This window comes from Crotalus tigris, unplaced genomic scaffold, assembly GCF_016545835.1.
Source record: "Crotalus tigris isolate CLP2741 ecotype Arizona unplaced genomic scaffold, ASM1654583v1 scf7180000017673.840971, whole genome shotgun sequence".
Lineage (NCBI taxonomy): Eukaryota > Metazoa > Chordata > Lepidosauria > Squamata > Viperidae > Crotalus > Crotalus tigris.
In genome coordinates, this window is record NW_024096558.1 from 150,199 (window position 1) to 174,266 (window position 24,068).

The 24,068-nt window shown below is 45.1% G+C and overlaps 1 protein-coding gene across 2 annotated transcripts in view; it reads left to right on the top strand.

Moving 5' to 3' along the window:
- The first annotated feature begins 1,326 nt into the window (after window positions 1-1,326).
- Window positions 1,327-24,068, top strand: part of LOC120305433 (retinol dehydrogenase 8-like) — a 30,266-nt gene continuing 7,524 nt past the window's right edge. Inside the window, exons 1-5 of one of the 2 annotated variants that reach the window (XM_039337257.1) lie at window positions 1,327-1,482; window positions 12,380-12,484; window positions 12,611-12,772; window positions 20,786-20,965; window positions 22,284-22,377. In XM_039337257.1, coding sequence (XP_039193191.1) covers window positions 12,388-12,484; window positions 12,611-12,772; window positions 20,786-20,965; window positions 22,284-22,377 — 533 coding nt within the window. In that variant the 5' untranslated portion in view covers window positions 1,327-1,482; window positions 12,380-12,387. The remainder of the gene's footprint in view (window positions 1,483-12,379; window positions 12,485-12,610; window positions 12,773-20,785; window positions 20,966-22,283; window positions 22,378-24,068) is intronic. The other variant, XM_039337258.1, reaches the window with a different exon arrangement.

Genomic DNA, 24,068 nt, shown 5'->3' on the forward strand with positions numbered 1-24,068 from the left:
CAAACTGCTAGCCCGCAGGCCAGTTTCATCATACTGAAGCCGTGCCCACCCCACTGCCAGCAATGCAGAGTCGCAATACGTCATGACACATCACATGACATGGCAAGTTTGACACCCATGTAAAATTAATCAGTTTCAGCAATTACTCAGAAAAACTGTTTCTCCCCTCTTTGTCTCAGAATGGCATATCTGTTCACTGGCTCCTCCTGGATTGAGCTGTGGCCCACTGAAGTAAACATGCAACATCTTTTAGAACTGCTTATTGTCTAGTACAAATAGTTTTCTTCAGGTCAAGTTCAACTTATGCATGTAGCTTTTTTCAGCAACAACAGAGAAGTGATTGTCATGCCACCTTTTGGTTTTTCCTAGTGATCAAACCAAATATTAACCAAGTTCAATTCTGCTTAGCTTTTGGAAATTGGCATGGTTAAGTAGATTCTGCTGTTTTATCCTCATTGCAATCCACTTCATACTAAGCTGCTTGCACAATCATTCAGTTTTCTCTAGATTTGTCTTCATTTATCTTTTTAAAAAGTAATGAAGTGTAGCTACCACACTTCTCTTCCAGCATTTTGTTTCACCTTCCAATTTTTTTGACATCTTGATTTAATGTAGATTTTCTTAATTTTCCATGGAACTTCATTTGCAACATAGGCTAGAAAGTTTGTACTCAATTAACTATGACTTGAGCTATGAATTAATTCAACACATTCAACCTAACTAGCGGTATGTTAACCTAGATTGCAGTACAAAAAAGGGAGGGAGAGTTAACACCACATTAGGATGTTGGGGAGGGAACTATATTCAGTATTAAAATTAGAAACCCTACCAATAAGATTTGCAGTGCTTTGTGTACAGCAGACCACTTCGGAAACTCTGATCCAGGGGCGTCAAACTGCCCACCCCAGCTCCGGCAATGCGAAAAAAATCGCGATACGTCGCGACACGTCACGTGACGCGGGAGTTTGACACCCGTGTTCTGATCCGTATGTATATTTGGAATCCGAAATCATTCAGGGTCGGCAAAATCAACAGCTAATCATTTTGTTCCAAGTTTGGAAGCAATAGCTTTCCTCGGCGATTTTCTCCTTCAGCAAACGGGGATCAGAGATCATGGACACGGGGGCTCCTTTTAGCTTTTTGTTTTACACACTCGCTAAATCTTCCCGAGCCGGTTTCCTCGTCCCAACCTTTAACAGCGGCGTGTCACGCCTTCCCCTTCTTAACTCTGGGAAGGCGGGGCCAAAGGAAGGCAACCGAGAGCCATGAGGACTACAATGACCGGCGTCCTTCAGGTTGGGGCGGGTTTGCCCGTCCTTTGCCCGACTTATACCGTGTGCGAGATCGAGAGGAAGGCCGATTCCCGGGCAGATAGCGGATAAACGAGAAGCGCAGAAATATTCGGAGGATGGTGGGAAGGTCTTGGATCCCTCTTTTCCTCTCGTGCTGACAGGATTTCGGGACTGGGCACAATTTCTCGAGGTAGGTGGTTCTGATATTGGAGAAGTGGTCACCACTGGAAAGCTCCTAGCCAGGGAGGCGCCATCCTAGCTTTCTCTCCTGCAAGAAACGCATAGGGCTGCGTGAGAACGCGCGCTGTTAGCAAGGAGTTGCTGTCTGGGGTAAGGTTTCTCTCCCAGGGTTGACCACGTGCTTCCATTTCCTTCCTACAACTTTTCCGCGAAGGTATCCAATAATCCCTGCAGGTCGTGGTCGACAATAGCCTTCTGCCAGGTTGGCGCTCCGGGGTAGTTGATTGCGTGGCGGGAGACTGAGCTTCGAAGTGCTGGCGGTTCTTCTGCAGAAGACTTCCTCCGCCACGCCTTGAATATCATTAAAGAGAACTGTTGGTTTTAAAGTCCGGGAAATAGTCTTAGCGGAATCCAACTTCCCATTTTATTACTCTAATCTAATCTGATGTCTTCCGGTAAAAATGGACTTCGATTCCCCTAATCCCCCCAGCCAGCACAATTTATGCCGGTTGATCGAGAATCATGCAAAATACTTTACATTTGGAGAACAATTGGATTGGGTACTGTTCCATCCAAAGACACAGGAGGGACTTGAATAAAGAACACAACTATGCTCTTGCAGCCCCAAAACATTTTTGGATTAGTCTGTCCCCTTAAACATGGCTCCCATCCTGAGAGAGTACTTGTGTAAAGAATTGTATCATTGGACACTTAAGGCCACTTTAAAAATAAGTTTTTGGTTTACATCCCCAAAAAACTTAACGCACCAAATGAAACAACTGAAAAGTGTTTTCTGCAATGGGCATAAATCATTTTCAAACAGTTTAGTTATATCTCATTGACTTCAGTTACATTCCTGGTGCTTGCACAGACAAATGATAACTATCCAGATCATTCCACTAATCTCTTTATTTGATCAATTATATCCTCCTTTCCTAAGAAACACAGGGCAGCATACACAGCATTCCTCCAATTCTTCACACAGCATCCTTTTGAAGTAGGCTTAGAGAGAATTACTATCCCAAAGTCCTATAGCGAGCTTTTGTGTTTTCCTCAGGGTGGATTTATTCATTGTCCTCCTCTTCTGTTTCTACAGCTTTGGGCACCTTTCTGCCTCTGTCCTCCTTTAAATACTTTAGCAATTTATGAATCCAAACTTTTGGTGCTTTCAAGTGCAATGTGCATTTGGTGTTGTGTTGAAAGCGCTGAACTTAGACCAGGAAGACTTTGGTTCTAGTCCTTTCTTAGGCATGGAGTCCAGCTGAGTGATCATTGATCAGCCATTCCCTCTCAGCCCAATACCAAGAAGTCAAAAACCATCCTGGAAGAAGGTAATGGCAATCCACATCTATAAACTTGTCAGGGAAATTGCATGAAACTGTCTATTACGGGTGTCAAACTACCGGCCCGCGGGCTGGATGCATCATGGCAAAACCACGCCCACCCCATTGCCGACAACGGAAAAAAAGTCGCGATACGTCACAACATGTCACATGACGTTAAGAGTTTGACACCCCTGGTCTATAAAGTTGTCAGGAATCATGAATCAGAATAGAGCTGGAAGGGACCTTGGAGATTTTCTAGTCCAGCCCCCTGCTTGAGCAGGAGAACCTATATCATTTCATGTTCATATTTGACTTGAAGGCACCAAATGAGAAATAATAGTTTACTTTTAGAAAATAAAGCATGGGGCTGATTGCAATCCCTAACCTAATATTAATCTTCCAAACTGTTTGTAATACATTTTTTTGCACAAATTGTTCTGCAGTGTAATACAGTAGTCCTTGAGCTACGAGCCCAAATTTCCATTGCTAAGCAAGAGAGTTGTTAAGCGAGCTTTGTCCCATATTACCACTCTTCTTGCCACAATTGTTAAGTGAATCACTGCAGTTGTTAAGTTAGTAACACAGTTGTTAAGTGAATCTGGCTTCCCCATTGACTATACCCATGGTGGTGAACCTATGGCATGCGTGCCACAGGTGGCACACAGAGCCCTCTCTGTGGGCACGCGCCGTTGCCCCAGTCCTAGGCCTTCAGCTGGGTTTTATAAAACCATTTCGCTTTAGGTCTCCGCCACTGTGTGCAAAAAAAAAAAAACAATCAATTTCATCTTCTCACGGGAAATAAAAAGATCTCACAAAGTTGGAACTGATTGATTGAACTTTTTAGTCCCACCCAGTCTGCCGTTACCACCACAGCCACGCCCACCCAATGGCCATGCCCACCCAGCACCTGACAATAGATAAGTGGGTTTTGGGTTGCAGTTTGGGCACTTGGTCTTTAAAAGGTTCATCATCACTGGACTATACTATTTAGAAGGCTGCAAAAGATGATCACATGACCCCAGGACCCTATAACCGTCAATAATAATAAAGTTGGAAGAGACTTTGGAGGTCATCTAGTCCAACCCCCTGCTCAGGCAGGAAACCCTATACCTGTGGTGGCGAACCTATGGCACATGTGCCACAGGTGGCATGCAAAATCCTCTCTGTAGGCGTGTGCATTGTCACCGCAGTCCTAGGCCTTCAGCTGGGTTTTATAAAACCTTTTCACTTTAGGCCTCTGCCGCCATGTGCAAAAAAAAAAAAAAGGTTCAGTCAATCAATCAATTTCAACTTCTTGCGGGGAAAAAAAAGATCTCACAAAGTTGGAATTGATTGATTGAACTTTTTAGTCCCACCCAGACTGCTGTTACCACCACACCCACGCCCACCCGGCACCTGACGATACATAAGTGGGTTTTGGGTTGCAGTTTGGGCACTCGGTCTCTAAAAGGTTTGCCATCACTGCCCTATACCATTTCAGACAAATGGCTGTCCAGTCTCTTCTTAAAAACTTCCAGTGTTGGAGCATTCACAGCTTCTGGAGGCAGGTTGTTCCAGAAGCTGCCAGTTGCCAAGTGCCCAATTTTTGATAACGGGATGCTGTAATGGTTGTAAATCAAGGACTATCTGTATCTTGCAGCTGTATTTTTGTTTCTTTTCCAATAGGTAATATCCATTTTGAAATTATAGAACATTATGAGATGGTCAGATATTCAATTATGTATAAGAAATTCTCTAGCAGGACATAACCTCCCCAGTTTGGGTTTTCCCTCAATAGAACCAACTCTACAAGAAGAGGAATTGCTATACTGCAAGATTATCTTTCTGTGTGCCTCAGTTTTGGTTAAACCAAAGGGCAACAGACTGCTTGGCCATGCTGGATTTCTCGAAGTAAGCTATCTGTTTTGGTTACAGTGCAATGTCTCTTGGAATACAGCAGGCATAGAAATTATCATAATATTGTACTTATCTGAGGCGAATAGATGGCTGGATAGAGACATATAAATGGCTGACATCCAGATTCTCTTAATGAATAGATAAATAATTTCATTCCCTGATTATATATAGAAGTCAGTCTAAAATGATTTTGTGGGAATGAAGATTGTCATAATTCTACAGCATCTGAAATGATACCTTATTTGCTTCTCTATAGCCAACTTGATATCTGTAGTAATAATGAAACCTTAGTAAGAAAAGGGAACATAGGTTCTCTAGAAACAAGAAAGCTACAAATGTGAATTGAACTTATATAGGCTTTTTTCAAACTTGTTTTGTTTTGTTCAATAATGTATATTTCCTGTTTGGATAGGAAGTACCCTGGAAAGATAAAATACTATATGTTCTATATATGATAACACAAGAATACAGAATAACCAACTGTACAATCAGTTCTTTGTTAAATAATTTTGTTAAAGTATGTGGCAGCACTCAGGTGATCTTACCAGTTCAGTCCACAGGGTTCTGATCTGGGGTTTTTGTCTCATCGGGAATATATAAGCATTTATTATCAACAGGGCACCATAGTTAAATTTGATTAATACTGCCATGACATATGTCTTGACTACAGGGAGGGGCTTTGTATTTTAAGCAGGATTAGGCCTGCTTAGTACTTAGATGGGAGATCATGAAGGAATTCCAGCCCTGTGAACTAGACTGGAAAATTTTAAAAAATCCCTAATGAAGCAACCTTTTTCATGCTGTTGTCAAGAACATTGCATTGGATCTGTTTGTGAGATCCGCTGGAGTTAGTTCAACTTTTTAAAAAAATGCTTTGTTCAAGATTATCAAAGTGAAATTATTGTTTTTTCAACTTTACTGGAACAAGTTGTCATTTTTTTAAAAAAAGTATATATTTAAAACATTTTATATATAAATATTTTTCTATTTTATTTTCACTGAGTTTCGGTTCCTGCAATTTATGATGTACTGTACAATATTTTTGGCTTCTCATTGACATGATTTTTGAGATGGATGAATAAATTCACATTATTTGCTTTGTTTCTTTAAAAAGCTTTAACTATTAAGACTTGCCTTAAAACATTAAAATATGAGTTCAGTCATGAGTTCCCTATTCTTCAGCTGTTTTCTGTAATAAGTAGGATGAAAGAGATGGAAGGAATGTTACTTAAATTTGTAGGTGATACAAAATTGGGCAGAAATAAAATGCATTAATAATTTTGGTAGAGTTGGGGAATGGGCAGGTTAGTAGAATTCATACCTTACTAGTTTACTGTCGAGAGCAGCAGCTCAAAATAGCGGGCAGGAGACAAGGTCTTGAAGTGAAGTGAAGGCTTTCAAGATGGGCCAGATCAGGAAACAGACTGTCATGGTTCCGATAGATGAGACCATTTAAAAGAACTTCAAGGCAAGAAATTCTTCCTTAAAGAACATCTTTATTTGGCTACAATATAACGGCACATTACAAAGGTGAACCCAAGACTAAATTCCCCTCCCCTTGGTTACAAAGTTGCAAGTTGCAATTCCCACCCCAATTTGCTGTCATAAATCACATTCACCAATTGTTAGAAAATGCAGACACTCCTCCCAGCTCTTATCAGCAATGACCTTGGTTCCCATACATGTGAATTATTTTGGCTAACTGAAAGCTACACCTTCCCTTTCCTTCTAACTAAATATGTGGCAACGAAGACAAAATGAAAATGGCTTCAGTTCAGTTTGCCACAGCGTTGACACAGACATCACAAGACAAATGTCAATAATTACTTTCCTCCAACCAAAGAAGTCCAATGGCACCTCAGCAAGTTCTGGGAATTTCACCAACTTGGTGAGATTTCACTAGCTATTTTTCCAAGGTGGGTCATGCCATATTTTTCAATCTTTGTGTATACAATAATCTTGATGGAATAATAATATACTGATATAATTTTCTATGACTTTTCTGTGTATACATCAGTCCTAAAAGGAAATATTGTGGCTTCAATTAAATATTAATCTTTAAAATCCTTTATGTCAATGTGTATATTTGAATCTTAACATGTTTTAGTTTTATATGTTCACCAAGTATAATAAAATGTCCCTTTCTGTTGCTTACACTTCCAACAAGCATTTGGGCTTCCTTTATGCATTCTATGTAATTTCTCTGGCATCATGTACTAACAATACATCAATTTATAAAAATTCCCTTTAAGATTATAATCTAATGCAAATTTCAACCTTTTGATCACATATTTTCCCATTGATCCATCTATATATTATAACCAAAATTCATAGCCCATTTTATTACACATTCTTTAACCTGTTCTTCCATTTCAAATTTCAACAAAAGCTTATACATTTTAGCAATTACATGTTCATCATCAGTATACAATTGCACTTCATATTCTCTTACTTTGTTCCGTACATAAGTCTTTTTATCCATTTTAAATCATTCTAAATGGGAAAATCATTTACAACTATATTTTTCTGGCTTTAGTTGTTCTCTTGATTTAATTTTATATTCCTCTTGGTGGTTCTCCAGTAATTCCTGCTACATTAACTTTCTGTCTTTGCCTGCTGTTTCTCTTCTTGTGCTGAGATCCATAGAGGTGTTTTCAGGCATAGCCTGTGTTTATTCCTTATTCTCAACGTGGCACATCTAATAAAATATTTTTAATAGCCACATTTAAATTTATTATCCATGCCATCCAAATCTCAGATTGTGCCTTTATACTCCACCACTCTAATTCTTACGGGTTTTTTGTGTAAAAAATGACTTTGTGATTTATGATGAGAAAGAATAGGTTATAGAAAGAAGGGAATTATGATGCAATCTTAAAGAGAGATTAAAATTGTATGTATAACTATTGAGAGGAAGATTGGAAGCCACTTTCTCAATTATTTTTCCATTTTTTGTTTTTTTTTTTTAATTTTCTTTTTTTCTATCTCCTTTTTTCTTTCTCCATTTCCTTTTTCACGTTCACTGTGTTTTTCTTTGAATGTATTTGTTATTAGAATATATAATCATATGGCTGTAAGGGACCACAGAGGTCTTCTAGTCTTTAATAAATTATTTTTAAAAGGAAAAAAAGAAACAGACATCAGATGAAATGTTAGACCTTTATCGATCTAAGCTAAAATCTCAGATTCTTGGAAGTTTGGCAATTTTCCTGCCTTTTTGTTTGTTTGTTTACCAGGGTCAAGGTGGGGCAATCTACTCATGTTTTCCAATTTTCCTAGGCTGTGTTTCACTAAATTCATCTCTGTGCTCCTATCTTCTGGAAGACCTTAAAGAACTGGCTAGAGCAATGGTTCTCAACCTTCCTAATGCCGTGACCCTTTAATACAGTTCCTCATGTTGTGGTGACCCCCAACCATAAAATTATTTTCGTTGCTACTTCATAACTGTAATTTTGCTACTGTTATGAATCATAATGGAAATATCTGATATGCAGGATGTATTTTCATTGTTACGAATTGAACATAATTAAAGCATAGTTATTATGCTTTCCTCTCTCTCTCTCTTTCTCTCTTTCCTCTCCCTCTCTCCTCTCCCTCTCTCTCTTTCCTCTCCCTCTCTTTTTCTCTTCCCTCTCTTTCTATCTTTCCTCTCTCTTTCCTCTCCTCTTTCTCTTTCTCTTTCCTCTCCCTCTCTTTCCTCTTTCTCTTTCTTCTCTTTCTATTTTTCTTCTCCCTCTTTCCCTTTCTTTCCTCTCTGTCTCTTTCCTCTTTCCTTTCTCCTCTTCCTCTCTTTCCTCTTTCTCTCTCTTTTCTCTCCCCCCTCTCTCTTTCTCTCTTTCTTTCTTCTCTCTCTTTCTCTCTCTCTCTCTCTCTCTCCTCTCCTCTCCCCTCAATGTATCTGGTTTCCCCTTTCAGTGACTCTGGGCAGGTTAGAGTTCAAAGATGTATTACAATTAAAAATACTAAAAACTTTTTAAAAGAGTAATGACAGCAAAATCAATAAAAACAACAGAAGTATCCAAATTAAGTGACCACGCTGGAATAACGTCCATAATAATTGGGCCATGAGGCGCACCTTCCCCCCAGGAGGCAGAAAGAATTCAGGCAAGTGACATTTCGGAACCGCGCAAGTCAGCCCCGGGCTCGGTCGGGCCCTCCCGGGCGCCTGACTCACAGAGGAAGCTGGCCGGGAGCCCACAATTAGCAGGCCCGCCAGGCAGTGGCTGATGTGGACATCTCCACGGCGGTCAGGCGGCCCCTGAGCTGGACAAGATTCCTGGCCAGCTGGCCACGGGGCGAGAACAGGTCCCTCACCAGGGCTGCTCAGCCTTCCCAGACGGCCAGCTGGCCAGGCCTTTCCAGGGCCAAATCCTGCCGAGCTCTGCCTGCTGCAGGAGGGCAAGCCGGGCCAGGCTGGGCAGCGGGAAAGGAGGTGTGCTGCAATTTACACAACCCCAGTCCCGGTCCAGAGGAATGCCCCCGCCCTGGTGGATGGGGGGCTGGGAAGGGGAAGCCCCTTCCCATGCCTGGAAAGCAGCACTTCCTCTCCTGCTCCGGGCATGGGAAAATGGGCAGAGGTCCCAGGAAGCCCAAGCGTGGGGGGGCAGGAGGCAGCAGAAGGCGCTGAAAGGCACCCGGGGCATCAACGACCAGGACGCCGCCACCCCCACCGGGACCGAAGCGATGCCGCTGCCCCAGCCGGGACTGCCGCCCAGCCCAGGTAGACATGTGGCCGGCTCAGCAGCCCGAGAACGGCCCAGGAACCAATGTCCCTGCCAGCCGCCGCCCCCACCAGCTGCCGCCCCCGCCGGGACCGAAGCAATGCCGACACCCCAGCCAGGACTGCTGCCCAGCCCGGGAGACATATGACTGGTTCAGCAGCCCAGGGACGGCCCAGGAACCAATGCCCCTGCCGGCCGCTGCCCCAGCCGGGACTGCTGCCTGGCCGGGGGAGACACGTAGCCGGCTTGTCTGCCCCTCCGCCTGGTGCAGATAAGCCAGGGGGCGCCACACTACCTGCTCCGAGGCCATATCGCGGGGGTGCTCCACAGATTCAAAGCCCCCTCCCTACCCCTGCCATTCACCCTCTGGCTCCGGCTCTGCTGCTGCTTGGCCAACCGGGGCCACGGCTTGTGGGAGGGCTGGCCCACTCAGCAGAGGCTCTGCCGGGCCACTCCCAGAGGGATCCCAGGGCTTCTCTGCATGGTTCCCTGGCCACATGCACCTCGGACAGGGCCAGCCAGGGAAAGAGCCTTCCGGGCCACCCTTCTCCCAGGGGGCAGGGCACCCGGCCGCAGGGCCAATTAGGTGCTCTGCGAGGGGGCAAGTCTGCATGAGAGAGAGAGAAAGAGAGAGAGAGAGAGAAGGGAAGCGCAAGTGCCCCCCCCCCCTCTCTCTCTCTCTCCAAATGGTGGAGGAGGCTCCGGAGCTGCAGGAGGTTAGGTGACCCCTGTGAAAGGGTCATTCGACCCCCAAAGGGGTTGCGACCCACAAGTTGAGAACTGCTGGGCTAAAGTTGGAGGCCAGAGGTGTTGAATGAAGATGTGCAGGAAAGTGCAATGGGAGGTCTAGGATGACTCAACACCGCTAGCTCGATGCGGCCAATTGGGGACGGCCTTCTTGCCACCGCCAAGTCCCCTCTGCCAGCTCATTGCTGCCATCTCTTTGCAGGACATATGAACACTGGAAATTTGCTGCAGGGACAAGCACCAAGCAGGTGAGCAAGTGGGCTGTCAGAGGGGGGCGGCGATGGGTGGAGAGTGGAGTTAGAGACAACAGTGCAGAGGCAACAGCATGGGGCAGGGTGAGATATCAAAATGGGAAGGCCCCGCCACCCTGCAACTTTCCTTTAAAGCCACATAGCTTAATGTTTGAGGGTGTCTTGCTCTGGAAATAAGGGAAGCTTTGGGAAGCAATGGGGTGGGATGTCAGCTTTTTTAAAACTGAAAAGGCTTGTTTTGAGTTGCATTCAAATCCTTGCCCGTCAAGCAGATTGCAAAGTTTCCCGGCTTTGGGGAAAAGCACTCTGCACATGACCAGAGACACTTCTGTTTGTACGGAATGTTGCAGCAATATACCCCTCAGAACTGGATGGATGATTTAATTGTGTTTCTGGTCATGTGCAGAGTGCTTCCCTGGTGTTTCTGTCACATACAGAGTGCTTTTCCCCAAATCCAGGTGGGTGATTTCATGGTGTTTCTGGTCAAGTGCAGTGTGTGTTTGGATGAAGAGTTGCAGCAATATTACACCCAAAGCCAACTCCGATGCTGCGAAAAGAGTAATGCTGAGAAGAGGGGGTTTTTTTCCAGTTTGGTCTCCACGCAATGTCCACACAACCCCATTTCTGTGGTTCACCAGACCCTACAGCTAAATGAGGCTGCAAACTTTGCGATCTGCTTGATGGACAAGAATTGAAATGCAACTCAAAACAAATCTTTTCAGTTTTAAAAAAAACTGACATCCCACCTCATTGCTTCCCAAAGCTGCCCTTATTTTCAGAGCAAGACAGCCTCAAACATTAAGCAATTTTTTTTAAAAAAAAAAGTTGCAGGGTGGTGGGGACTTCCCATTTTAACACTCCACCTCCCACTGTTGCCTCTGTGCTGTTGCCTCCAACTCCACTTTCCGCCCATTGCCGCCCTCTGACAGCCTGCTTGCTTGCTTGCCCACGGTTCTCCATCCAGCGCCCACAGTGAGTTATCCCTGCAGAGAATTTCCAGTGTTGAGCTATCCTGCAGAAAGATGGCGGCAGCGAGTTGGCCGTGTCTGAGAAGGCTAGCCATGTTAATCTAGTGGTGTCGAGTCATCCCATTCTGGCAGTGGGAGGGATGTTGCCTTCGACATTCTGGGAGTTGTTATTACAGTTTTTATTGTTATTTTGTGAGTTAGCCAAAGTTATGGTATACATGATGGGCAGGCATATAAATCTATTAAATAAATGATTAACACTTCCTTTCTTACAGGTAAACTCTTTGTGCCTGGTCATGCACAGGGAAGTCTTTTGAATACTTGTTCCTGAAGCACAACAGCTATGGACAGTATGGCATTTTATGCTACAGTTTCTTTTATATTCCATAGTCCTACATTTGATAGTGCAAAGATGTATAATCATGTTACTCTTTAGTGCCAGTGAAACTGTGAGGAGAAATAAGTGGCTCGGGCAACAGAACAACCTTCTAATTTTTTTCCATATTTCAACCCAGCAACTCCAGCCAGCAAGACAATGCGGGGAGCAACCAGGAATGGTCTTAGTAACATCCAGAAGTGACAGGCTCCTTTCTGTCTTCCTCAATCAGGGCTAAGCCCCAAAATGGCTTCATTTTAGTTGACAAAATGATTCAGTTGTGGAAATACTATAGCTGATAAAAACTACTTTGCAGTCATTGTGAACACTAAAAATTGTACCTACTTTCTGAATGCTCAAAGAACTTTAGACTAACTCAGTCATCTTTTCATTAATTCTGCAAAGTAGATCATTATTATTATTATGGCCAATTTTTTTAGATGGGAAGAAGGCCGAAAGAGCCTTGAAATTCTTTGCACAGGTGATGTTTGAGGTGGGGACTTGGGGGATCAGAGGGATGATCAGACTTCGTCAGTGCAAAGGACTTCCAGTCGTATCGCTAGCCTTGGTTCTTTGTACCATTCTTGAGACTTTTCTCCTATTCTTTTGCTTTCCTCCCACAGGCAACAAGATGGCCGTGCGGAACGTGCTGGTGACCGGCTGCTCCTCCGGCATTGGGCTGGCCCTGGCAGTGCGCCTAGCAAGAGATGAACTGAAGCGATTTCGAGGTAAGGCTAACTGGAGCCCAGCAAGGGTGCTAAGAAGCACATCCTACTCAAAGAAGGAAAGGAAGCCCTCCCTAACTTGGCCAGAGTGATGCCTTATAACTCCTGGTCTACATTCTTTTTCTTTAGTTTTTGCTACCATGAGAAATTTGGAGAAAAGTGAAGCCCTGAAGCAGCAAGCAGGGCCAGCTCTGGATAAGATGCTTGAAATCAAAGAACTGGACGTGACCAGTGAGGACTCTATCAGGAGCTGCGTGAACAGCATCCCCCAACGCAGGGTGGATGTGCTGGGTAGGAAAGCAAGCCTTTTCCCCTCCCCCCCAATAAAGCCCCTCTTACTCAGGACGAAAAGGATTTGCTTGGACTGTGACTGCACTAGACTATACAGTCCGATGTTCCTTTTGCACCAACTAGTCTGGTCATTGTCACGGTCAACAAACTGGAACATAATGTCTGATTTAGACTTTGATTCACTGAGAGCTTTTTACCCCAATTTTATATCCTCTGGGCATCTTTAGACTGTGGTTTCCAGGATTTTCAGCTTCCATAGAGACTGGCTGAGGGAGGGCAACAAATTGGGGAAGTTACATCTAAGATGCGTAATGTGTTTGCTAAATCCAGTTTAAGCTGTTTGGACATATTCATGAACCTTTTGTGACAAAGAAGTTCTAAATGTAACGCATATTTGGGCAAGGAACCTACCCTATCTTTTTTTCTGCAGAATGGCATTTATATGGGAACTTTATCATAAATCCAGAATTGAAAGTTCTATCTTCCACCTTCCAAAAAGCAGGTTCAGTGAGGATGTGACAGGTTGTGATTTGTAGTAGTGGAGTAGCATATGAATAGAATAGAATAGAATAGAATAGAATAGAATAGAATAGAATAGAATAGAATACTTTATTGGCCAAGTATGGTTGGACACACAAGGAATTTGTTTCCGGTGCATAAGCTCACGGTGTACATACAAGTAATAGTGATAATCATGATCATATATAACATGAAAATACATTCATCATAAATCGTGAAATACAACACTTCATCATAAATCAAAAGATGCAATACTTAGTGATAGTCATCGAGTACTAGCTAAGCAAACAATATAAATCATACTAGGATACAAAAAAAATCAATATAAGTTATAAGATACAAGCAGCAAAGTTATAGTCATAAGAAGATAAGGATAGGTAATAGGAAAGATGAGGAATATCATACTAATGCAGCTTTACTAAGTATTTTGACAGTGTTGTGGGAATTAGTTGTTAAGCAGAGTGACGGCATGGGGAAAAAACGGTCCTTGTGCCTAGTTGTTCTGGTGTGTAATGCCCTATAGTGTCGTCTTGAGGGAAGAAGTTGAAATAGTTTGTGTCCAGGATGTGAGAGTTCTCCAGCACTGGAGATGGATAATCCACCAGTGGGTTGAGACTGTATTCCTGCCCAATCAGATCAATCAGCCATAGTTGCCACACCCGTCCTGGACCACGAGATTCCCAGTCTTGACTGATCTCGCCCAGTGACCAGACGTACAACTTTGGCTCTTAGGCAGGTACAGTCTCTCCTTTTTCTGGTGGATTATCTTCCAGTAGCTGAAAGTTGGTAGAAAATTAGGCTTAGTTTAATTGAACTACCACGAAATTTTTTAAATTTCAAAGAAACTTAAATTTAATATCCCCACGGGGGGGGAGATTACCCCGGGGATATTACCCTTCGTAGAGAAGGGAGAACTTCTTTCTCCCATCCCCTTGCCTTCCCCACCCCTCACTCTCCCTACCGGTCTAACTGTTCAGCTGGGAGGCGGTTTCACGCGAATGGAGCTTGCAGCTGCAGCTCCGTCGGTAGAAGTTAGAAAAGAGACGGTGTGCATGTGGGGAGGGAGTCACGCCAGGAGCCGGACGAGCTAGCACAGAGCAGCTGATAGGCTTGGGAACCAGGAGAGCCATTGTCTCTCCTCACCGGGGAGCTCCCAAACGCTGAGCAGACGCCATTACCTAAGCTGCACAGCGCAGCACGGCCCCTTTGTCTGGACGCACGTGGAATAGGCCAGGAGAAGCTTCTGCGCATGCACGAGCACTGCACATGCGCAGCAGCCTCCTAAGTGAAAGTCGAGGCAAGGGAGCCAAGGGCGAGAGTGGCCTTCGGGAGGGCTTTGTAAGCGGCCCCATCGCTTCCTCCAGCCCTCCAATCTGCCCCGGAGAGGCCCATTGCAAGCCAGGCCGTTCTTCCCCAGACGCGTGCACAGGGGTCATCGTTGTGCACACGTGATTATCGTAGCCCCTACCGGCCGCAGATTAAAAGGAAACTCAGTGCGGCCATTATAGGGAGGATCGGGAAAGTACTCACATCAATAAATTCCTAGGGGGGAAAAAAATTCCTTCAGGAAACAGGATAGTAGCATAATAGCAACTTCACTTTCCAGGACTTGGCGCCTCCCCGCCTCTGATTAATTAACGCTCAATTAATTAATAACTAACAAATTAATTAGTTAATTAATTAACTGGCTCCATCCAGATTCCAAGGACCCCCATTGTGGACCTATACGCATCCGGATTACTATAGCGTGGATTCCAGGCACCCCCCAAATCGTGTGCCTGTCCTTATCCATAGCAGACTGGGCCGGATTCCAGGCATCCCCATTAGTGTGCCTGTCCTTACCCGTGCACAGCCGTTGATTCGAACTTAGACACACAGGCTGTACCTGGATTCCAGACGCCCCCTGTAGTGCGCCTGTCCTTACCCAGTGTATTTACTCTCCTAGTACCGGGGTCCCCCTATTGTGGCCCTGCGCTACTGGAGAATGGAGGAGGCGATCATCCCCTCTACAGGAGCCCTGCCTTCCACGTCAGGAGCACCCGGTTCAGAGGGTTCTGACAACAAACGGTCTCTAAGGCCAGGTCTACCAAAAAAGGCTTCCAGGAAGGCAGACAAGCAGGCAAGCAGGAGGCACCAAGCCCTAGAAAAAGAATTTGCCAGGGCTCAGAAAAGAGCCAGACTTGAGAAGAATCAGAACGGGGAACTAGTTCATGAATTACCACTGGGGGCTCCATCATCCCCACTGGGAGTCTGGTCAACGGGGGAGTCATCACAGCCCCCCACACGAGGCGGAACAGGGGAGTTCTCCTCCCTATTCCAATCCTCATCGCCACAGAGGCCACAGGGAATTCCCGAGACCACATTCATACCCGCAGCAACGGGGACACAAACGAACCTGGCCCATCTAATTCCATCAGAGGACCGACTAGCGGTTTTGATAGCGCAAGCGGTAGACCGAGCTCTAGAAGCCAGGGGCCAGGGTCCCAGGCCGGCAGTGTCGAGGCACAAACCAGCCATCAGGAGGAAATGGAGACTCAGCAAGGTCCCTCCTCCCCTTCTGTGTCATCCCTTTCCGAGGACTCCTATCTTGACCAACCAGGCGCAACACAGGAGGTCCAGATGTCCGAAGACGAGGACAGACCACCTGAGACGCCCTCCTTCAACGGTCTCTTTAATCCTTCTCTTTTTGTCACCCTACTGCATAAGGCCGAATCCACGGCTCATCTCGGACAGGGAACCCCAGCAGAGCCCACCCTTCCTGACGCGGAGGCCGATCTCAGGTTCGCCGAAAAGGTAACCACACAACACCGCATTCCTTGTCCGGTCCTGTTTCTTAACGCGATCCGGAAGCAATGGATCTCGCCAGCTGCTTTACCTCTTCCGGGGAACACTGACAAGAGGCTATACAGCATGGCCAAGGAACTAGAGGAGGCTCTGGAGGTTCCAACGGTGGACGAGCCCTTAGGGCCCCTCGTATCGGCCACTGCCATATCAGGAGACTTCTCCGAGGCCCTTAAGGCCGAGGACCGCAAATGCGAGTCCACCTACCGGAGAACTCATCAGGCAGCAGCTTGGGCTACCAGAGCCGCTACCTCCGCTTCCTTTTTCAGCAGAGCCACACTCTGTTGGCTCCGCCAGTTACAAAGCCGAGTACCAGCAGAGGACATCCATACCCATCAGGAACTCAGCAAAATGGTAGCAGCCACAGAATATGTGTCAGATGCAACACTCCAGGCGGCCAGATTCTCAGCCAGAGCCATAGCATCAAATATCACGGGCAGACGGCTGCTTTGGTTAAAACACTGGCAAGCCGATGCTAAATCCAAATGGAAACTAGCATCTGCCCCATATCAAGGGACCAAACTGTATGGCGAGGCACTAACGCCTTATCTAACAGAGAATAAGGACAAACGCAAGGTCCTTAATCACATTCTCAAAAGACAGGAGAGGCGCCCAGGTCACTACGGAAGGAAGCAGTCCTTTCGTTTAGAAACCAGATTTGTCTACTCACAGCCTTCGCAGCCATTTCAGGCCAGACAGGATAGGCAGGAAAGACAACCAGAAAGACAAAACCCAAGATCTAGGCAACAAGCACAGGGAAAGGGAAAGCGGCCCTTTCGGGGGAATAACCACCCCTTCCGCCGCTTCAGATGACTCCCCATCAGTCCTTCCCTAAATTTCCATCTGGCATATCGCAAATTCAAGATGCAAACACTATGCTCCATACTAGGAAGCGTAAGAAAAGGAGACCTCCTGACATCTATCGATCTCACGGAGGCGTATCTACATATTCCCATCTCTCTGGCCCACCGCCGGTTCCTACGGTTCGCGTACAGGGGACGCCACTTCCAATACAGGGCGCTCCCATTCGGCCTATCCTCGGCTCCCAGGGTGTTCACCAAGATTCTAGCGGTCCTGGCAGCTCAGCTAAGGGCAATACCGGTCAGAGTCCAGTGCTACCTGGACGACATATTAATCCAGTCATCATCCATCCACTCCACCCAGGCGGACCTCAAATTAGTAGTAGATCTGCTCCAGGAACACGGTTTCTCGGTGAATTTCCTCAAGAGCCACCTGGTCCCCTCAATGAGACTGCTTCACCTCGGGGCCATAATAGACACAGTAGAGTGCAAGGTGTACCTCTCCCAGGAACACCAAAACAGCATAAAGGAGGCAATAACCCAGCTGCGCCGACGACAATCAGCAACGCTGGTCAGCCTCTCCCAACTATTAGGGAAAATGATATCGACCATAGCAATCGTTCCATGGGCAAGGCTGCACTCGCGGGAACTGCAGTGGTTCATGCTTCCGTTCCAGAGGCAGGAACTCAGTGCATCTCAGAAAAGGGTAGGACTGCCACAAGGGGCACGACGTTCCCTCACGTGGTGGCTATCACCAGCCTTACTCAGAGGCTCCCACTTCAGGGAGCCGGACAGACTAGTACTCACGACCGACGCAAGCCTGTTCGGTTGGGGAGCACACCTCGGGACCAAGTGGACACAGGGCCGCTGGTCCGCAGTGGATCTCCGACACAACATAAACTGGCTCGAACTCCGAGCCATCCATCTGGCTCTACGACACTTCCACAGCGTGCTAAAACGCCGACACGTACTAATCCTTACAGACAACGTGACAGCGAAGGCCCACATAAATCGACGGGGGCACTCACTCCCGCTCCCTATGGTCCGAGGCCCGTCTACTGGGGACTTGGGCAGAACAAAACTTGGTCTCAATCAAGGCTGATCACATATCAGGGGAAGCAAACACCCAGGCAGACATATTGAGCAGAACAACAGTGGATCACTTGGAATGGCGCCTCCACCCGAGAATCTTCAAGGAGATCTGCCATCACTTTGGTCGTCCTCAGGTAGACCTATTCGCATCCCAATCCAATGCCCAGCTGATTCACTTCTTCTCCCAATTTCCATCCGCGGGAGCGGAACAGACAGACGCATTGCGGAGTCCATGGCCAAGGGGTCTGCTATACATTTTCCCCCCACTACCTCTCCTTCCGGCCGTAATATGCAAACTACTCCGGGAACGAGTCGAGATAATTCTGGTGGCCCCATACTGGCCAAGGAGACCTTGGTTCGCAGACTTGAGAAGTCTCTCCCGCACGGATCCCTGGTGGATCCCCCCGGAGAGGATTTCACTCAGCCAGGGGGTAATTTTCCACCCAGAGCCACAATGGCTACAACTAGCCGCCTGGCACTTGAGCGGTCAATCCTAGCAAACGGACTCTGTTCCCAGGGAGTAATCAGGGTCATCCAGGCTTCCAGATGCCCTTCCACAAACCGTATTTATGAAGCCACGTGAAAAAACTTCCAATCATGGTGCTCTGAACGGGGCCTGACTTTCAGAGAACTCACGGTTCCCAATATTTTGGAATTCCTACTAAGCGGCCTGGAGAGAGGCTTAGCACTAAACACACTGCGCAGATAGGTTGCCACCCTCTCAAAAATAATGTTGGGTAACTCAGGGGAACCCCTGGGTCAACATCCCCTACTTCGCTCCTTCCTCAAAGGGGCCACGAACATTAGGCCACCCACCGCACACAGGTACCCCTTGTGGGACCTACCGCAGGTACTGCAAGCTCTCACCAGAGCACCATTCGAACCACTAGAGACATGTGACATCCGCTACCTAACCCACAAGGTAGCATTCTTGATAGCAATTACGTCGGCTCGTCGTATCTCCGAGCTAGCCTCACTCTCAACAAGGAAGGACCTGTGTTGCTTCCACAGGGACAGGGTGGTCCTATGACTAGACCCTTCATTCATCCCAAAAGTCAATTCCCTATTTCACAGGTCACAGGAAATAGTCCTACCAGACTTTTGCCCAAAACCAACACACGGCCTGGAACGACAATGGCATACATTAGACGTCCGCAGGGCCCTAAGGTACTACACCGCGTGGACAGCGGAATTCCGCTGTTCAGAGGCTCTCTTTATATCCTTTCACGCCTCCTCTAGGGGTCGGAAGGTCTCCTCCTCCACTGTGGGTAGGTGGATCAGAGCATGCATCGCTGGAGCATACCAGGCGGAGGCCTTGCCGGTCCCCAGACACGTCACGGCGCACTCCACAAGGAGTGCGGCCACTTCGGCAGCATGGTCCATGCAAGCTCCAATTGAAGAAGTCTGCAGAGCAGCCACATGGGCATCACCTTCCCCATTCATTCGTCACTATAAAATCGACAAATACTCCTCTGCAGAGGCCTCCTTCGGCAGGAGGGTTCTCCAGCAGGTTTTAAACCAAAGTTCCACACAGGACCAGTCTATTTCCCACCCTGAGGGACAGTAGGCTTTGGTATGTCCCACTGGTGGATTATCCATTTCCAGTGCTGGAGAAGGGGCGTTGCCTTACCTGAACGCCTTTTCTCAGCCCGGAGATGGATAATCCATACCCACCCTTATAGGCCATGAGGGCTTAGGGTCAGATAGTTTGAGCCAAAACGTCTTGCTGTCAGTCAATGGCTTCGCTCGTGTCAAGACTGGGAATCTCGTGGTCCAGGACGGGTGTGGCAACTTTGGCTGACTGATCTGATTGAGCAGGAATACAGTCTCAACCCACTGGTGGATTAGCCATCTCCGTGCTGAGAAAAGGCGTTCAGGTAAGACAACGCCCCGTCTGTATATATTTTCACAGACCTCTTCTTGCTTGTGCAGTATACAGGTCCTCAATGGAAGGCAGGCTGGTAGGAATTTTTGCAGTTCTAACTATCTGTTGAAGTCTGTGTCTATCTTGTCTGTCTTGCAGTGCCAAACCAGACAGTTATAGAGGTACAAATGACAGACTCAACAATTCCTTTGTAGAACTGTATCAGCAGCAACTTGGGCAGTCTGAGCTTTCTGAGTTAGTGTAGGAAGAACATTCTTTGTTGTGCTTTTTTGATGACGTTTTTGATGTTAGGTGTCCATTTTAAATCTTGAGATATTATAGAACCTAGAAACTTGAAGGTCTCTACTGTTGATACCATGTTGTAGAATAGTAAGGTTTCTTCTAAAGTCTACTGTTATTTCTACAGTTTCTACAGTTCAAGATTGTTCCGGCCACACCACAAGATTAGTTGTTCAACCTCCCATCTGTATGCAGATTCATTGTTGTCTCAAATGAGGCCAATCACTGTTGTATGATCTGCAAACTTCAGTACTTTAACAGATGGATCTTTTGAAATGCAGTCATTGGTATATAGAGAGAAGAGAAGTGGAGAGAGCACACAACCCTCGGGGGCTCCTGTGCAATATGGGAAGCTCTGTGAGCCGCCATTTGGAAACAACCTTGTTCAGGTGTTTCTCAAAATACAAAGAAAGCCCAACAGATCCTCAAAGTAGGTCAGTGTCATCTTTGCTAACAATTGCTAGGATTTCAAGGTAATGAGTTAGATTATAACACCATCTTCTCCTCCTCTCTGCTGATTTCGCAAATTCACAAGTATTTGAAATACTGTTTTCTCCTGTTCCTTCTTGCTAACTTAACCACTCCCTTCCCACACAGTGAACAATGCAGGATTTGGTCTGATTGGTCCAGTGGAAAGCCAGAGCATGGCCTCAATTCAACGCCTCTTCGACACCAACTTCTTTGGCTTGGTGCGCCTTATCCAGGAAATCTTCCCTGACATGAAGCAACAAAAGAGAGGGCATATTGTTGTGATGAGCAGCGTCTTAGGTTTGCAAGGTGAAGCTTCTTTCAGAGGGCAAAGGAGAATGTTGTTCTAGAATCTCTGGACAACCAACCTTGATTATCCCAGAGGATGAGGGTGGGACGAGTTCTGGAGAATGGAAGCTGCCTTACCAATGGATTTCTATGGCAACTGCATCACCTGCTAAATACAGGCTATTTGTCTGGGACATGTGAAGCTGGCCTATACCAAGTCATACTGTTGGTCCATCTTGTCTTCTCTGACAGGTAGCAGCTCTGCAAGGTTGCAGGCAATGAGAGTCTTGTCAAGATCCTTTTAACATTAAGCTCCGTCCTTTCTTTGCTACAGAACAAAGAGCTGGAGGCAAGTCATGCAAAGGAACCTAGAAGTACCTTGCAGGGGAAGGGGCTTGCAAAGAAAGGGAAGGGGACCCAAAACACTTCCCTCCTTGGGCAAAATCATTCATGAACCTTAAGAGGATTTTAAAAAGCATTCAAGCTGATCTGTTGTGTATTTATTTGTCAACATCCCATTAGGGACCTTTACAGACTTAACATAACTGATCTTCTGGGTACACATAAATAAACTAAATGAGAAGTTAAATTAATGACCTGTGATTGCACAACACATTAAACAATAAGAAAAGTTTAAACCAACAAAGTTCTACAAAGTGTACAAATGTAGCTACTTAGTCTTTAATTGATCTAGTTAAGTAAACACTGCAGAGGCAGCCAGAGAATAAGATATTACACTATAAAGTAAAAGGAACTCTCTGGACTTCAGTTTTCTAATCAAAACCTGTGAGTGATTATGTCTGTGTTCACATGACACTGTTCAGTTCATTTAACTCAAATCAGATATTCCAAGTTCTCGTGATACACTAAACCATAGACTTATGGCATATACTAGGTTCACACAACACATTAGACTAACAGGTGGTTTGCTGCATTATGGTTCAATGCCAAATCAAATATAGCCAGAATGGTTCTCTTTATGCAGGCAAGGGCCAACGCCATCCCCAAATGTATATGAAACTCTACCTTCTTTTACCAGTCCTGCTAACTCAGTCTTACAAAGAGGTTGACACACTAAACTATAAACCCATGTTGTTTTTCCATACCTCCTTTCTGGCTCTAGAAAAGCTTTATTTGCTTTAATATCTATATATTGGGTTAAAAAAACAAAATTAAAAGCACAGCAGCAGGGTAGGTCCAAGAAGTGACAGGTTTGCTACTCAGTGCAAAGCAACTTCACTTTTCTTTTGGGAAGTCTTGTTAGCAATAGTAAAAGAGAACAAACCACTCATATCTATGAGTCATCTTTTTTTTTCTTGCAATACTTAATTCCCTCCAGGTCTCCTCTTCAACGATATCTACTCTGCCTCCAAATTTGCTGTGGAGGGTTTCTGCGAGAGCTTAGCCCTGCAGGCTCTAAAATTTGGGATCAGGTAAATACAGTGGGTTTGGAATTAAGACAGATCACGACGGAAGTTTCTCTGAGAAGGAATTGCATTTCTTTGGGCATTATTAGATTAATACAACTCAGGATAGGATCAGTAAAAGTTAAACGAGCAAGCATGCAGCTCAAGATTGTGTGCAAACCTTGAGTCTTATTTTTCCAGAGTTACTAAAGCTTAGTGCGATTAAATCTGGGCTGAAAGAATCCATAGAAACACTGATGGCAGCAAAATATTCATATTTTTTATCTCTTTGTTGTCATCTATTGGTCCTTTGGATTTTTACCACTCAGATTTCATAGTCCAGTCAAAGCAGCTTTCAGCTCCAATCACTGAACAGCACACTCTAGTCATCTCTAGCTGCCCTACCTTTAGTGACCTGGATTGCAGCACTAGGCTAGGATGGAGAAAGTACTTATTCAGATCCTTACTCAGCTCATTTCACTGGGGTGGCCTTGCATCTAGACACCAACTTTCTCAAATGTTAACCTCTGAGAATTGTGGTAAAGAAGCAATTCTAAAAACTTTTCCCAAACGTGTGTATCCCTTAAGTCAAGATGTGGAAATACTTTTTTTTGTGTAGCTTTTTTTGTTTTAAGCTCTCAAGCACTGAGAACTCTTCTCCCTGGGTTTCTTTTAACTGGAGAATATTGAATCATTAGATTGCTTTTAGGAAAAGTAGTAATGATATATGCTTTTAAATATTGTGTTTTTGTTTTTTAGCTGTTTGGCATTTATTTTTTTAGAAATAAATTATGATGGTGGTTCAAAAACAATAACAGAGTTCAGAAAAGGGCAGGTGGTCATTTTAAAACTGAGTGTTATTTTTTCCCTTTCTTGTTTAATAAATGTTTAAATTACCCCTTGTCCTTGCAGATGACAGGAACGTATAATCATATAAATGGAAAATGGATTATTTTAAAAAACCTTGGAATGAAATATTCCTTTGGATCTATGTCTCCTCATCTTCTGTGAAGTTAGGATCCTAAACACAAAGTATGGGCAGAATATCTGGAGATGGTTCTTAAGGAAATCTTTTATCTCTCCAAAATGTATTGAAAATAACATTGATTGGTAGAATAGAAATAAGGTCAAGGAATTGTCATTTTTATATGTTAAAAGGGTACAAATCTCTAATGCAGTGTTTTGGGAGTTGAAGTCCACACATCTTAAAATTGCCAAGTCTGTCTGTCTGTCTGTCTGTCTCTCTCCCTCCCTCCCTCTCCCTCTCCCCCCCCTCTCTCTCTCACACACACACACTTTACATTTAAATTTCTACAAAAGATAAGATATCAAAAATGAAATTGAAAAGAAAAAGGTAAAGTATAAGAAATTTAAAAAAAAGAATATCAATATTAGCTGTAGAGAGTCACTCAACAGGGAGATGGGCAACATCTAAAAAGAGCCAAGGTGGCGCAGCAGTTAGAGTGTAGTACTGCAGGCCACTTTAGCTGACTGTGTTCAGCAGGTCAGCAGTTCAAATCTCACCGGCTCAAGGTTGACTCAGCCTTCCATCCTTCCGAGGTAGGTAAAATGAGGACCCAGATTGTTGGGGGCAATGTAAATATATATATACATTGCTTACTGGTGTACACCGCTTAGAGAGTGCTTGCACTTAAAGCAGTATATAAGTCTCAAAAATAAATAAATAAATAAATAAACATATAAATTTAATAAATAAA